General features: G+C 46.6%; 1 protein-coding gene across 1 annotated transcript in view; it reads right to left on the bottom strand.

The window, feature by feature from the left end:
* Positions 1-16,603, bottom strand: part of TECTA (tectorin alpha) — an 82,746-nt gene that overhangs the window by 61,001 nt on the left and 5,142 nt on the right. The window contains 4 exon segments of the mRNA XM_015474707.3: positions 4,614-5,026; positions 10,678-10,843; positions 11,191-11,328; positions 15,407-15,694. Coding sequence (XP_015330193.2) covers positions 4,614-5,026; positions 10,678-10,843; positions 11,191-11,328; positions 15,407-15,694 — 1,005 coding nt within the window.

Raw genomic sequence — 16,603 nt, 5'->3', positions numbered from 1 at the left:
AAGACTCTGGCGGTGACTCTGAGGGAAGCCGAGAGGGCACGCAGAGCAAAAGATGGACAAGATCTGACTTCCGTTTTGGGAGAATTGCTTTGGCTTCTGTGTTGGGAACAGATCTCAGAAAAAAGTCTGTTTTTAGGACAAAATGAAACCCCACTAAAACAAAAAACAACTTGGATTTCTCTTCTATAGCAAGAGCTCTGAAAAGTTTTAAGCAAGGGAGTGCCATGGTCAGACTTGTGTTTGAGGAAGTCCATTCTGGCCAGTGGGAAGGATGTATTGAAGTAGGTAGAGATGGCGTGCTTGCTCAGTTGCTCAGTTGAGTCCTACTCTTTGCGACCCTGTGGACTGTAGCCCACCAGGCTCCTCTGTCCATGGAATTTTCCAGGCAAGAATACTGGAGTGGGTTGCCATTTCCTTCTCCAGGGGATCTTCCCAACCCAGGGATTGAACCCACATCTCTTGGAGGTGGATTCTTTACTATTGAGCCACGTGGGAAGCCCAAGTGGAGATTAAAAACAGAGAAATCAGGCAGGTAACTGGTGTTGGAGGCTGGGGGCAATGGAGGGCAAGGCCTGACCTGCCCACAGACGTGGAGAAGGGCCAGCTGGTAGAGGATACTCCACAGGGCCTGGGGCTTTTTGCAGGGTGTGTGTGTGGGGTGGGTGAAAAATGGGCAAAGAATCAAGGGTGAATCCCATGAGTAAGTGGCTTGATAAGCCTTCAATAGAGTTTGTTTTCTTCTTTCTCACACTTGCCCTGCCTGGCACCTCTGGACATCACTTTCTGAGGGCTGGAATAGATGGTTAGTCCTAGAGCAGTCCTGGGTGGGCTGACTGTAACTGCTTGTCCAGGCTGCCCTGACCTGTCCTGCTTTCTGGCACATGAAAACATCAGGGTCTTTAGTGCCACCATTGCCGCTACTCTCTGGGTTGTCTAGGATTTGAGACAACAAACTGACTGAGCGTTGCTCCCAAGGTTTACCAGGCCAATGCCAATTGCAATTCTCTGTCCTCAGAGATTAGTAAGATTTAATGGGGGGAGGGGACCAAAAAAAAAAAAAAAAAACAGGCTTGAGATGAAAGCTATCCGATGAGAGTTAGAATTAGGAAAAAAAATCCCCTAGAGTTGACTGATTCATCCCTATCTCCCAGGTAGCAAGTTAGCCTGCAAAGATGAGAAGAGCCATGCTCTAAGGGAGGTCAGCCAGCAAGAGCGCTGGGTGATTATTGTGTATTGTTCTGTGCTGAGATGTAGGGAGGGACATCTCCTCCAAGGTGGTATAATTGTAAATGCCAAATACCTCCCTCGCTGAATGTCCTCCTCTCCTCTCACTCAGCTCCTGCTAAAAAAAGGACCGTTGTTGCATCTCAGAGCAGAAGCCACAGAGCGGGGACTGTGCCTGGATGTTGCTACTGGCCCCTGCTTTCTCTGCAGCTGATCTTGTCCTACTCAGAACGCCTGTGTCCCTATGCTGACCATTATTGTTGCCCAAGGTATTTTTCCTGACACAGTGGTCATTGTGCCCGCTTCCTCTCTCGTACTTGTCTCAGTTTCAACCACATGTTAGAGTCCTATGCTGTACCCCACAGAGCTCGGGGTAGGAGCTCTGGGGACTCTTACTATCACATGGCTTCTTATTTCATTCCTGGTGTCCCAGTCCTCAGCTTCCGATGAGCCGATGTTGATGAGTCTCCCTGTTTGTGTCTCCTCCTCTCCCTGTGTTCCAGGCAACCCTCCCCCAGAACGATATTTCTCCCAGAAGAGGAGTGAGAAGTAGCGTCATAGGACAGGTCTTAGAATAAGAAAAAATTTTGGTGGGAATGGCAGCATGGGAACAAGTGTATATTGAGTGCCTACTGTTTGCCAGGCTCTGTACCAGCTGTCACACATGTGGCTGTCCTGTTTCATCCTCAGAAAAATCTAATAAGGTCTTTATAATCTCCCCGCTTTGCAGATGGAGAAACTGAGGTTCGAGGCTTGCATAATTTGTGGGTGACAGGACCCTCCCACTTTCCACCGTTCCCTGCTGCTTCTGTCTGGGGCTAAATAGAGGGAGTCAAGTCCAAACTATAGCCAAGAGCCCTCCCTTCCAGACACAACACAATGACCCCATTTTATAGATGGACATAGGTTCAAAGAGGCCTCTCAACTGGCGTGGTGGCACAGGGCTTGAGTAGATCTGACCTCAGAGTCTGATCTCTTTGAGCTATTTGGCATTGGCCCTCTTTTCCCTGATGCACCCTAAACTACACAGTTTTATCCGAGGGAAAAAGATGAAAACTGATAAGTATTAGCTAGAAGGAGACATTTTCTATATATGGGTGCTAGCTGGGCTTTTCCCACTCCAGTACTCTTGCCTGGAAAATCCCATGGACAGAGGGGCCTGGTAGGCTGCAGTCCATGGGGTCGCTAAGAGTTGGACACGACTAAGTGACTTCACTTTCACTTTTCACTTTCATGCATTGGAGAAGGAAATGGCAACCCACTCCAGTGTTCTTGCTTGGAGAATCCCAGGGACGGAGAAGCCTGGTGGGCAGCCGTCTATTGGGTCTCACAGTCGGACACAACTGAAGCAACTTAGCAGCAGCAGCAACAGCAGCTGGGTTTTTTTTGTGTTTTTTCCCCCCTATTAACATATACAATCCTAAATTGTTTATTTTGTCACTTAAGAACATTTCCAAGGGGGAAAATGCATATTCAGAACCCAGTTCCTAACCCCAGCATACGGAGAAAGGCGATCCGTTCCTAAGATCTGTTTGCCGGCCTGGCATGCCTGGAAGTCAGCTGCCTCGCAGGCAAATCAGGCTCCTTCTTGCCTCACAACCCCTCCTCGCCTGTCCCCACGTCACCCTGGGTGGGGGCTCTGCCATCCACGGAGCCGCCCTCCCCCGGCAGAGCAGGTGTATTCAGAGACACTTGGAAGCCATTTGGCAAAAGGAAAAGGGAGCCATTGTTCACTTGCAGTTGGAATCACATAACCTTTTCTTTCTGAAACATTTACATTCACATCCACACCTCCCTGTCGCTACAGAAAATTGAGGAATCCGTGCCCTCCGCTCGGACGATGGAAGACAGCCACGCAAAATTAGCAGAGCTGCTGGGCCCGAAAGCACTGGCGGTGCCCCTTTCCTTCTTAAAAAAAAAGAGTCTGACTGTGAGGGGAAAAGAATTTTTAATCAAAATGGAAAATAGGAATAAAGCATGAAGCTTTCTTTTTCAACTACAGATATTGTACACATGATCCCCACAAGACAAGGGGGTAGGGGAGAGCTAGTGAGCATTTTTCTAGCTGGAAATGTTAGCATCTATCCGCAAGGACAAATGTCCTGCTCGACAGCACAAGAGAAATTTAAAAGGGAAAAATTCCAAACTTCCGCAGCTGAATTCTTACCTTTGATTTGATTTACAGACCTGTCTCTAGGGAGACTAACCAAATAACAAGCAAATTGGCATTTCAACCACAGTAATAGCCCACTTTTCTAATTATGACACTGATACGCTGCACAGACCTAGGAAGGGCAGAGCCAGAAAAAGTGAAATTGGTTCCTCGGTCCTGCCTTTCGTTGGCCACACTGCACCAATTAAAACTACAAAACGTATTTTAAAATAAAAAGAAAGACCTCCCTGTGTTGGCATCTGTTCTGGTTTGTAATCTCTGTGATGACCTCGTGCTTGGGGATTAAGGACTCCATGGGGTTGCAGCAATCAGCCCCTTGTGGTCCTGGTTATTACTGCTTGAATAAATGCACGGCTGCCACAGGGTCTTCATTAATATCATGAAAACTGGGGCCTCCACAAATTGAGTAATTGCTAGTGGCTTTTTTTCTCTCTCTTTTGTCAGTGCCCTATCCTGATATCCAGGTGGACGGGGACGAGAATCATTTGCATAGGTTAAACGAACCAAACCGAACCAAACCAAATCATAGAGATCCGTGTTCTCTCACATTACAAGCAGGAGTCGGGGGTGGGAGGGGGTTGTGTTAAAGGAGCATTCGGGCAATTACTGTAACTTTCCATCCAGGTTTCACTAAAGAAGTCACCCAGCCCACTCTAGCTGCCTGGACAGACAGTGCTTATGGACACATCAATCAATTTAGGGGTTTCTCTGAGAATGAAGCCACAGCTCTTTGGCAAACAGAATGAGTGGGTGGGGTGAGGATTATTAATCAAAGACTGTAGTGAATTATGGGTTTGTATTTTGTGTTTACATTGACTCCAGGGCATGGCCATGTGGCTACCACTGTTTCAAGCTAGGTCTATGAGAAACTAAATTTACCTCTGTTCCCAGTTACTTCTGAGGTTGGGTGTACATGTGCGTGTGTGTGTGTGTGTGCGTGTGTGTGTGTGTGTGTGTGTGTGTATGAGGGAACTAAGAACCTAAATGTACATTAAGATACCCAGCAGATAGATGTGTCAAAGAGAAAGCTTAGCTCTTGCACAAACAGACTTTAGCCTCATGGACAATTTTACAAGGCATTTGCAAGGCAGGAAGAGCCATGCAAGTCTTTGGTACCAACAGCAAACAGCAGAACTAGTAGATCTGGGAAGGTCTTCCCCAGGATGAAGCACCTCCAGCTTCCCCATCACCCCATGGAGGATGGAGAGGGTCTCACCTTGACTTTTCCATAGCTTCCTTTGGGGATGAGAATCTTGTAACCATTCACCTCCACCGAGAGCTCCTTCACCCAGGAGACGGCTGAGCCCCCCCGGTGCTCATTCTTGGCCTCCACGCTGAAGAAGGGGAGACTGGAAGTCTGCAAACACTGTCGGGCCAATAGGTAGGCACAAGAGCCTTGAAAGTGGAAGAGGAAGCCATCAAACGTGTGGTAGTGCGGCTCCCCGAACACCACACACGTGCTGGTCTCCACCGGGCTGCAGTAGAAGAATCTGCCTTTGGGTTCGCACAGCTCGTAGGGGCTGCAGGAGGCATCCTGGCAGTAGATCTCGTTGTTGAAATCCAGACAGCGGCACTTGATGGTGCAGTTCAGGTCATCCCAGAACACCTCCCCTCGCCGAAGGAACTGTCCTGGGGAGGAAGGACAGCAGAGCTAACATTTATTGAGCATTTACCTTCTGTGCCGGGCATCGGGCTAAAAGCTTTACTTGCCTCATACCATTTAACCCACAACAGAAACCCCTGTTAGATACGAAGTGCTGCCTTCTGTTGTCAAGTGAGGAAACTGAGGCTGAAGAGTAGTTAGACGATTCATCTCAGTCGCTTAGCAACTCAATGGCGAAGCTGGGATTCCAAGCCAAATGTGTGTGAATCCAGCCTAAGCTCTTGGCAACACTGTCTCCGCCGCTGGTGAGCTCACTCCCGTTCAAGGAAAGACACGTTGCTTTGCTCCACGGGAAAGGCCAGGACACACAGCTGCCCTCGCCTTCCTTTTGACATCAAGAGGAAGGGTATTCAGAAAGAAGCCCCCTCAGGTAACTCGGCAACACTGTTGGTTCATTTGCCAATGTGTTCTTTCATTCACTCATCCGCTCACTCAACAAGCAGTTGTTGGGGCTCAGTATGAAATGGAGCAGAACCCTATCATCCTTGCCCCCAGTCCACCATGTCTCCTGCCTGCCTTTTGTCTGTAGAAAACTGCAGTCAAACAATGAGTTTAATCAGAGAAGTGAGAAATGTGGAAACAAAGGAAAACAGTCAAAGGAGACTAAGTAATAATAATGTAGTCATTAAGCATAATCAAAGACCTTTAGTTCTTTCTCAAGGGTTATAGATAATATTCTGAGTCATATCCTGTGAGTTTTCTTATAGATACTAAAACAGCAGGTGGAAAAGTTAACTATATGATGACCAGATTGTACCAGGACATGAGTTGTGACAGTTCCAAGAACTGACCCCCTCCCCCGGCCCACGACCGACTCTGTCATTAAGAGCTCTCACCCCCTGCTTGTCGGCAGCAGGGAGGAGGGGGGTATCAGTCTTTGGACAGATGTCTACCATCCTCCCCCCTCCCCCCAGTTGCTGGCATCTGAAATAAAGCAAACTTTTCTTTCTACCCACCTGGCCTGTCTATTGGCTTTTGAGCAGTGAGCAGCCAGACACACATATACATACCTTTCGGTAACAAGTAGGTGCCAGAAAAGAATCAGGAGTCAGACCCACAAAATTAAATCCCAGGCTCCCTGAGAAGATGTTGGAAAAGGCTGATCTCTGACTTGGCACCATCGTGGGCTCACAAATCCTGCAGACACTACTCAAGCAGGACTTACACCTACATGAGTTACCTCTGCTTTTTGCTCCATACTCGGTCATGTACCTCTCTTCACAACCCATGGACCACAGCCCACCAGGCTCCTCTGTCCATGGGATTTCCAAGACTGGAGTGGGTTGCCATTTCCTTCTCTAGAAGATCTTCCTGGCCCACCCCAGGCCCTGTGTAAGTCTAGCCCTCCTCACTCTTTATCCACTGGACAGAATTTCTTGACAAAATCTGGGTCAGGAGGAGAATGAGGTGGGGAGGGGAATGGTTCTAAGCAATGTGCTAAGTTTTTTTCTAGTTTTTTAAAAAAATTAATAAACTTTATTTTTAGAGCAGTTTTAAGTTCACAGAAAAATTGAGTGCAAAGTACTGAGAGTTTCCATATACTTCCCATCCTGACACAACTGGGAAGTGCTAATTTTTAAAATACTTACTTCTCTTTATTTGGAAGGTGCTTAGTCTTTAAAACTGTTTCCCTAAATGAATGATTTCCCCCCACCAAAACCCTTGAAATCTGCGAGTTCTTCATAGCAACCTTCAGTGGACATGGGAGCTGGGCTGGGGGTTGTGATCCAGTCCTTGGTCAGGGGTCAGAGTCAAGAGAACCAAGCAGTGGCCACAAGTCTGCCATCCACGGCCAAGGCCGCCGCCCTAACTTCCTCCTGTCTCAGTCCTCCACCCTGCAGAAAGTGGACAAGACTATGTTCTCATCTCTGCCTCCTGGGGAACAGAGACACTAGAAAACACTGGCCCAGCTTGATAAGGTAGAAACATCTGTACACTGAGAATGTCTGAAAAGGAAAATATCAAAGATGCAATGTTAAGTGTAAACAAGATCATACGTCAGGAATAACTATAGCTTGAAACTGTAGTTGGAAAAGGTTTTTCAAATTTTTATAAAACTGAATACCTAGGGACTTCACTGGTCGGTCAGTGGTTAAGAATCCATCTTCAAATGCAGGGGATATGGGTTCAACCCCTGGTTGGTGAATGAAGATCCCACATGCCACAGAGCAACTGAGCCTCTGCAGCTCAACTAGACAGAAGGTCGTAAACTACAATGAAAGATCCCACATTCTGCAACTGAGACCTGGCTCTGTCCAAAATAAATAAATAAATTAATTAATTTATTAAAAAAAACCCCGAATACCTAATGCAGAGCACAAGGCTGCCAGGTGAGCCGAGGCAGAGGGCAGGCCTGCCCTGGTGACAGTCCTTTCAGTATCTGCCCAACAGGAACAATTAGGTCTCAGCGGGCAGTTCTGTTTCATACCTGTTGGGAACAGGGCCCCTGAATGACATAATAGACGTATTCACATTCCCAGTAGGTCATATGCATCAGCCTTGAAAACAGGCCCTTCCAACCTCAGTGCTCTTTGGCACTAACCCAGGCTGCATATATTGTTAACAGCCTCCACTCGGCATAATTTCCAGTTTCTGCTTTCTCAGCCTTCCAATAAATGAGGGGTAAATGCCTTTGAATAGAGGAGGTTTGGCCCAAAAGGTAGACTCTCTGAGATAATTTTGTTTGCAAAATGATGATATAATAAACCCGCTCTATGCAACACTTCCCCTGTTATCACCCAGGCCAAATCCCCATCTCATTAGATTGATATATGTCCAGTGGCACATTAAAATGCACAGCAGTCTGTATAAGGAGATTGGATTTGTCCTGTAGATGAAACCCACAGCCATCACTCAGTGGGAGAAAGAATGAAGTCAAAGTGAGGACTTTGTGCATGGCTGGCATCTGGCCAACCCCACAGCTCTGTGAGTCTGTAGTTTTCCATTATCACAGCATTTCACTCCCGGGACCCGAGGAGAGGCTGCCACCAGGCCCTTAGGTAGCATGGCCACAGCCAGTCATCTCTATGACACTTGGACAAACGGGAGCGGCATTGGGTAGGTCCCCAGCCCAGGCCACAAAGGCGAGAGAGAGAGAATGGGGCAGTGGTTTGGTGTCTTTCTCAGGCCTCAGATGAAGCTGTGTTTACACTGTGTAAGGGAGGACAGCGCAGTCTTTGAAATCCTGGTGGGCTTTGGAGTTAGGTTCTTTTCTGTCCAGTTTAATACTGGCTTAGCTCTAAGCATTATTTGCTATTCAGAACGTGGAGGACTTGACGGCGTCCACAGAGGCAAGGATGCCCAGGCAGGCCACTTTCACCAACGACCTTCCCTCAGAGCAAAGGCAGAGGTTTGAGAAGTGTGACTGCAGTGTAGGGGAGGCGGGCAGAGGGTGTGGGCGTTTCAGGCCACGTGAAAATGAAAGCGCAAGTGCAGGTCACTCAGTCGTGTCTGACACTTTGCGACCCCATGGACGACACAGTCCCTGGATTCTCCAGGCCAGAATCCTGGAGTGGGTAGCTGTTCCCTTCTCCAGGGGAACCTACCAACCCAGGGATCGAACCAAGGTCTCCCGCATCGCAGGAGGATTCTTTGTCATCAGAGCTACAGGGAAGCCCAAGAACACTGGAGTGGGTAGCCTATGCCTTCTCCAGTGGATCTTCCCAACCCAGGAATTGAACTGGGGTTTCTTGGGAAATAGATGGAGAAACAGTGGAAACAGTGTCAGACTTTATTTTTTGGGGCTCCAAAATCACTGCAGATGGTGACTGCAGCCATGAAATTAAAAGATGCTTACTCCTTGGAAGGAAAGTTATGACCAGTCTAGGTAGCATATTAAAAAGCAGAGACATTACTTTGCCAACAAAGGTCCATCTAGTCAAGGCTGTGGTTTTTCCTGTGGTCATGTATGGATGTGAGAGTTGGACTGTGAAGAAAGCTGAGCACCAAAGAATTGGTGCTTTTGAACTGTGGTGTTGGAGAAGACTCTGAGAGTCCCTTGGACTGTAAGGAGGTCCAACCAGTCCATCCTAAAGGAGATCAGTCCTGGGTGTTCATTGGAAGGACTGATGCTGAAGCTGAAACTCCAATACTTTGGCCACCTCATGTGAATTGTTAACTCATTGGAAAAGACTCTGATGCTGGGAGGGATTGGGGGCAGGAGGAGAAGGGGACGACAGAGGATGAGATGGGTGGATGGCATCACCAACTTGATGGACATGAGTTTGAGTAAACTCCGGGAGTTGGTGATGGACAGGGAGGCCTGGCATGCTGTGATTCATGGGGTCACAAAGAGTCGGACACTACTGAGCGACTGAACTGACTGACTGACTCCTGCATTGCAGGAGGATTCTTTACCAGCTGAGCTACCAGGGAAGGTGGCTATAGCTCTTCTGATTATTACACAAATTGAAGCTCCCAGGGCTGCAGAGACATACAGGTCCCCAGACCATGCTTTCAATGGAAGGACAGAAAGAGACCTCCTGAAAGCTCCATCCCAAACTGTAACTTTCTTATGCATCTGGATGCATTTCCCTGGATCATCTGTGTTTACACAGTACCCTGCACCCGCATCTCTTGTGATAGGTTTTGCACTGTTTCATCACCGATCCCACAGCTGTCTTCTCTACTGTAGGGTCAGAGGAGTCCAGAGCAACTTCATCTTCAGCACCTAAGAGAATGGCTAGCGTCTCATTTGGAAAGATGTAGTGGTTGGATGGCTGAATGGATGGATGGATAGTTGGGTGGATAGGTGAGTGGGTAAGTGGATGGGTAGAGAGATGGATGGCTGACTTACTAATTCTGGTTGCTATAGCCTCCATTTCTAGAAGCAGAAATATGAACAGAAATCCTGTTTTCTGAATACTTTTAGACATGTAAGAAGCAGAAATCTATAAACCAGGACATTCCTATGAGAGTCCTGGGCTGTTTTGCACATCCAAAGAGGTTTTGATATTTCAGAGAAGGCTCCAAACTTCGGATGCCAAGGTAAAGGAAACCCACCGAGGTTCATTTATAGCTTGTTCACACAGATGTAAAGCCAGCTTTGATTCTCCCTAAAATCCTGAATGTTTTGCCACTGCTTTGAGGCTTTTAGGAGAAGCTACCCTAAAGACAATGACATTTTTTTCCCCTTTGTTTCTAATCATACTAGGAAGCACTGATTTACTCTCGTAGAGACTTGGCGAGGCTTCAAGCTCGCCCACTCCCGTGGATCTACAAAGTGCATATGGCAGAGCAGGAGTAAAGATGAGAAGGAAAATTTAAAGGGGGAAATGGCAACAACAACAACAAAAATAATGTTAAACAGGAGGGCTCCCTTCTGTCCCTCTGGCTGAGAAATCCTTCAAGAGCCTCATAAACTTTGCAGTAGTTCCCGATGGGGAACTGTGTTCACACCCCAGGCAAAGACTTCAGAAATCGCAGTATGGCTAGTGCAGGCTTCAGCTCCTGGAGTGATGAATGTGCATACTAAAATTACCTTGATCTCCATTATCCAGCCGAGCGGTGTCAAGAGTAAGGCATCAGCAATGAGTCTGCCCCCGTGGCTTAAAAGCCTGCCTGTCAGTCTAAACTAAACAAACCCTGCTCTGCCTCAGAGAAGAGGAAATGCCTTTACCTCTGGAGGTGCAGCCATTGGCTGGGTCAATTTCCTTCCCGTCAACTTTAAATGCCCAGCGACCTGGCACATTGACGTTTGTTGTCTCTTGGATGTTGACAATATCAGGGGTTCTTGACCCCGGCAGGCTGAAGAAATTGGTGAGGTTTCCACCATTAAATCCCGCCTAGAGCACAGAAGAAAGAGCAGACTTTTGAGCATACACACCATCCCCTTTTGGTTTACTTGTCCAATGTCTTGTTCTCAGAGCCCAGCACAACCTGAAATCAAGAGACAAACTTTTAACTTTTCCCAGAGCCCCCGGGGCCACCATTCCAGGTGACAAAGGCCCACTAGTTCATGCCACACCTGGATCAAGATAGCAAGGTAGGCGAGACTAGTCCCTCAGTCCACCTGCTGGACCAGATGTGCTTCTCCAGTTCAAAGCAAGATCCCCCTGGGGATGCTGAGAGTGTAGGCAGAGAGTGCAGGGCTTCAGAAACACACAGGAGAATGACCCAGAGTACCACCTACCTGCGCCATCACTCCCCCAAGGCCCGTCAGGGGATCACCACCACTCGCGGTCCCAGTGGTCCAGTTGATCTCGTAATAATTGAAGAGCGTGAATGTGTAGGAGCCATCAGATACCAGGACGGCCTGGAAGGTATTCACCTACAGGATGAGAATGGGTGGGTGCGGGGGTCTCATGACTCGCATTCCCCATCATCTCCCCAGTAGCTTCCTTTACCCTGCCCTCTGCCACCCCCGCCAAGCTGCCCAGAGCTGCTCCCAGGCCACCTCTTGCTCTGCCTTCTCTCCGAATATGTTCTCGCCTCCAGTGGGAAAAGCAAGTTATGTGGGGTTGTGCATCCAGAAGAGAAATTGCCTGAGAATTACCTAGAGGCTGACTCAGCGCCCCTCTTAACATCTCTGAATGGTACCAGAAGGGAAAGTCAGAGGCTGGCTCAGGGTGTGATAATCCTGAGTACCTATAGATGGCAGCATGAGAATAAACTATAGGAAGCCGTCAGGTCGGGGAGAGGGCTGTGAGCACCTGTTCCCAGAACTGTGGGGTGGAGTGGGGGAGGGGGAACAGGGCACACAAATGCCCGTCGGTGTCACTCCAGTGGTGGCGTGGGCCGTGCTCTCTGGCTTCCTAGAAAACACGGCTAACCTTGGTGAGATGTCTTCCCCTCTCTTAGGTGAAGCTTGGAAAGTGCTTTTTAAAAAGCACATTGTGGGGAGAAATTGCTCCTCTAATGGAACATTCATGCATCACTTTATATCTGCAAAATTCTCTCCATGCTCCCCTCTCATCTGTACCTCAACCAATGTTAAGATGGGCAATTTTTTGGCCCATTCACATCTCAGAAGCTAAGAAAACTGAGGGCTGGGACTTCCCTTGTGGTCCAGTAGCTAAGAATCCACCTTCCAAGGCAGGGTACCCGGGTTCAGCCCCCAGTTGAGGAACTAAGATCCCACATGTCGCATTGAAACTAAGCCCTGCAGCTACAATTACTGAGCCTGTGCATGCTGCAATGAAGACCCAGTGCAGCCAAAACAATTTTTTTTTAAAGAAGGAAAACTGAGGGCTAAAGGAAACAAATTGCTGGACATGCCACAATGATCCAACAACAGAAAATGGACTGGACAGAGCTCCCAGTCTGATCTCCGAGTGCACCGTCATTACACACTACCTTAATTTTCAACTTTTAAGGACAGAGATGTTATACAAATTCAAACCAGCCCTGCGAACAGTTTCCAGAAAGAAGCTGTAGCAAACTTTGTCCTTTACTCTTTTCCTTTGCTAATCCCTACCCCTTGATGTGTGTTTTCAGGAAATTCAAGTAAAACTAGAGTTAAAAGGAGAGACTGCTTTGACCTTTCCCGTTCAAACCCAGCATTTTCCCAGCTGCCTGATACCATCCTGGTTAACATTCTGTCAGACGCAGAGGAACACCCACATCCTTATCCTGTGTAATCAAACTGGGCTAGAGGATCTTGGAAGCCCCAAATCTCCTATCCTGGACAGTCCCAGGGAAGGAGAAGAGGTGCAAGTAAAGAAAAGCCCTTTTTGTAACCAAGAACTTTCTCCTTGAGCTCTGCGCTTGCCACGGCCGATGGCGCTTACGATAGAGCCGCACAGGTATATGCCTCCTTCTCTGGCCTCGCACAACAAAAGAGCAAAGTGGGGCACAGGGGGGACCAGCAGTCAGCCTCATGGCCGCTGCGGGGTCAGGTTCAAGAGACAGGCATAAAATCAAGGTCATGCAAGGACCGAAGCTAAACCCTCCTTCAGACCAGGATGCTCCTTCAGGATGTGAATTCCTTCTGAAATGAATTTGGAAATATCTTTGATCCAAGCAGGTCTTGAAAGCAACGCATGTCTGACCCCAGAAGTCAGCTCATCACCAACTAATCATCCTTAAGAACGTTCCAGAAGCTGGCTCACCCTCAGGCAACTTCTCACTTACTCTCACACGTACCCCTCCCGCCAACACACACACATAGGTCATTCTACAACCTGAGTTTAAGACTCCTCTGGATTTGTTTTTGTAAAACCATGTTTTCAATTCTTGAAAAGCCCTTTTGTGCTATTTCGTGCTCGCGCTAAGTCGCTTCAGTTATGTCCGACTCTTTGTGACCCCATGGACTGTAGCCTGCCAGGCTCCTCTGTCCGTGGGATTTTCCAGGCAAGAATACTGGAGTGGGTTGACATTTCCTCCTCCAGGGGATCTTCCTGACCTAGGGATTGAACCTGCATCTCCTGCATTGGCAGGCATATGCTTTACCACTGAGTCACCAGGGAAGCCCCTATGATACTTCAGAGGACTTTTAATGCTACATAGCGGGGGCAACAGAGGAAAGAGGTTAGGATTCAGAGATAGGAGACTTGGTTTGCATCCTGCTCTGCCTCGTATAAGGTTCAAATCCCTTTTCTTGACCCTTGGGGAAGTTACTTAACCTCTCTGGGCCTGTTCCCTCACCTTTAAAGTGGAAGGCGAGCTTCCACGGGTCAATGATTTGCAGAGACAGGGCTAAATGATTTGCAGACATAGCCTAATACAGCCCAGGGTTCATGATCAGCCTCAATAAATATCGGTTTTCCTTTCTTAAAGTAAACAGGTCTCTATCCCCTTGACTTTCTATTGGACTTCTAAAAGATCTCTCATGCCCTATGTTTAATTGGCCTATTGATATGTGTTATTCTAAAGAAGTGGAGGCCTGGGATAAGGGTAAACAGGAGAGGGGGCAGATTTCAAAGACAAGGATGGATAGACACTCCTGCAGCTCTGGAGGATTTTTATCATCTTTCTCTCCCAGGAGCTCAAAGCACTTAGATGTTACCTTATTCATCCTCATGGAAAGAGTCCTCACCTAGTCTAGAAATTTACTCCAGAGTACAAACCAGAAAGTATCTAAATTATCTTGCCGTTTTTACTGCCAATGGAAGTTGTTTTTTTTTTTTTTTAAAGGTGGTCAGCATTTGATGGGCATTTTTTCCCCTTTTTATTCTCTCACTGACACTAAAATTTATTGATCGCTGGCATCCTGCTTCTAACACTGTAAGGTATGAGACTTGAGGACATAAAACATCACCTGAGAAGTTGTTAGCAATCCATAACATGACAGAGGGAAATGTATGCTTCTTTAGAGGTTATTTCTAGCCAACGCATCCCTTGTTTAAACTTGTTTCTTTCTGTGGCCCAGGACATCTTAGTGATACAGTGCATCTCGATGCTCCAGTCAGGAGGTGCAAAGAGACAGGGTGCTCACTGCCTGGCAGCTACGAACTGCAAACACAGCACTTTTTCACCTCTCTCTCTCTCTCTCAACTCAGTAGTTTCTGTTCCACCCTTAAACAACTGACTCATCGCCAAGGAAATTGGAAAACAGATGGAATTGGAAACAATCCTAAGAAAGCGAAGGGCAGATTTTTGAGTGTCTTTGCTTACTGGAAATTATACATCGAAGACCCATCTGCTACTTCAAAGATCTCCATTGCCAAAGTCACCCAAACAAATGGCAAGCTTTCCTGAAAACTCTGTTCTGTCCTTTTATATAGAAAGTTGATTATCTCTATAATAATGCCAGTGATAATCTTTCTGATTTGACTTTTATTTGATTGCTCACTTGGGATTTCTGAGCAGATGTTGAAACTTTATTCATGAAAACGCTTTAACTGCCCACTCCAATTAGCATCAAAGATGAATAATTCTAGCCCCAGTCACAATTTTTTTTTTAAAAAAAAGGTCATAACATAATAAAATAAGCCAGATCATTTGGCCCAAAACTGACACCCTATTTTCCTTTTCCTACCAGGTTTTGTGAAAAAAGGGTAAAAAAAGGAAATTAGCTGATGGAGAAAGGCTTTTGTGCCTCTGGTAAGAGAAAGGGACCTTTGGTTTCCTGATTGTTCCCTAATCATCAGGGGTGTCAGTGCCTCAATCACTCTCCTGCAAAACAGAAATGCTACCCACTACAAGGAAAGTGAGGAGGGGTTCTTTTTAGACATTTGTGATGATTCGTGACAGAGATGACACAGCTTCTGAAATATTACAGCTGACCAGACTGGTTAGGTGTGATAGCTCCCTCTGTTTCCTAAAAAGTGAGTTGGCAAGACTCCTCAGTTAACTCAAGGAAACTGACGTTCTTCAGCTCTAACAATTAGGCTCCTTCAGAGTAGTTAAGATGGATAAGAATTAGATGTCAGGATATGAAGTGGAAAATGGAAAATATGAATGATTACAGGCGTGGTGCTGCTCCCTCCGTAAAATGTGACTTCCTCCCAGGTCACAATGAAAACCCAAGAGGCAGAGAAGGTTGCCATGTCTTTGAAGTACTTCCTGATGTCCTTGGTGGCTCTTTTCAAGATGACAGGGTCCATGGTCTCTCTGTAATAGATCTCGCCTCGAATCCCATTGTGCACATCTGCCCAAAAGGGAGCAATGAAGGCCCTCCCGTCCGTCAGGGGAAAAGATTCAGGTGTGAACTGGCTCACGAGCACGTTGAAGGAAACAACTCCGTTGTTATTGACCTACAAAGACAGGAGAGGTTTTGCACAGTGGATCCAAGACTGTGACACTTTCAGAGTCATAAACCAAAACAGACGTTCACCTAATCATATGAATGGAAACAACTTTTAAACCACTGAATTAGAACCTCCAGACAGCAGCTTCCATTGCTCAACTAGGAGGTTCGTTTGCTTCCAGACAAACTCATCAGTTTCCTTTCACTTTCAATTTGTAGTCAGCTTCATTTCTTAAATAATCAGCCTCATTTTCATGTTCTCTATCCTGTCTTTGTTTATTCTTATCAAACGCTACTGGATTATGTGTGTGTGTGTGTGTGTGTGTGTGTATGTGTTGAGTTAGGCAGTGGCTTATGTGGACAATAAAGAAGGTCTGGAGTTACAGATGCAAAATAGACAGAAAAAAACCAATGTGGAAACAAAAAGTTAAAATAAAAAATTAAGGAACTCTGTATTAGACCTTGATTCCTATTATATGACGAGAGAGGAGTGCCAGTAAAAGATAGATCAAATACTCCATCATCAAACTCAGATCTCAGATGAACCACATCCCACTCTGAGACATTTAAAGGAATTCTATTGATGTCACAACCACTCTGTACCCAGAAAAGGGACAAAGTAATAATCTACAGATGAGCCCAATTCCATTATAGCTCTTGTAGTCTGGGGACTTCTTTGTGTAATCTCTGCACAAAATGGAGACATGAAAGCTTTACATTGAATATGTAAATGACTATCTTACAATGATTTCTTCATGATTTGTAAATGGCTTACTAAGCTTACTAAATTACTCAACCTTATGCAAGTAACAAGCCAATATGCATACTCATAAACAGGATCTGTAAAAAATTTTCCTCTGCTGTGTCTGCAGCTCAATAAGTTGGTCCATGAAGCTCATTTAACTCTAGGGCTTGT

Source organism: Bos taurus, chromosome 15, assembly GCF_002263795.3.
Source record: "Bos taurus isolate L1 Dominette 01449 registration number 42190680 breed Hereford chromosome 15, ARS-UCD2.0, whole genome shotgun sequence".
Taxonomy (NCBI): Eukaryota; Metazoa; Chordata; class Mammalia; order Artiodactyla; family Bovidae; genus Bos; species Bos taurus.
This window is presented reverse-complemented; position numbering and strand designations above follow the sequence as displayed.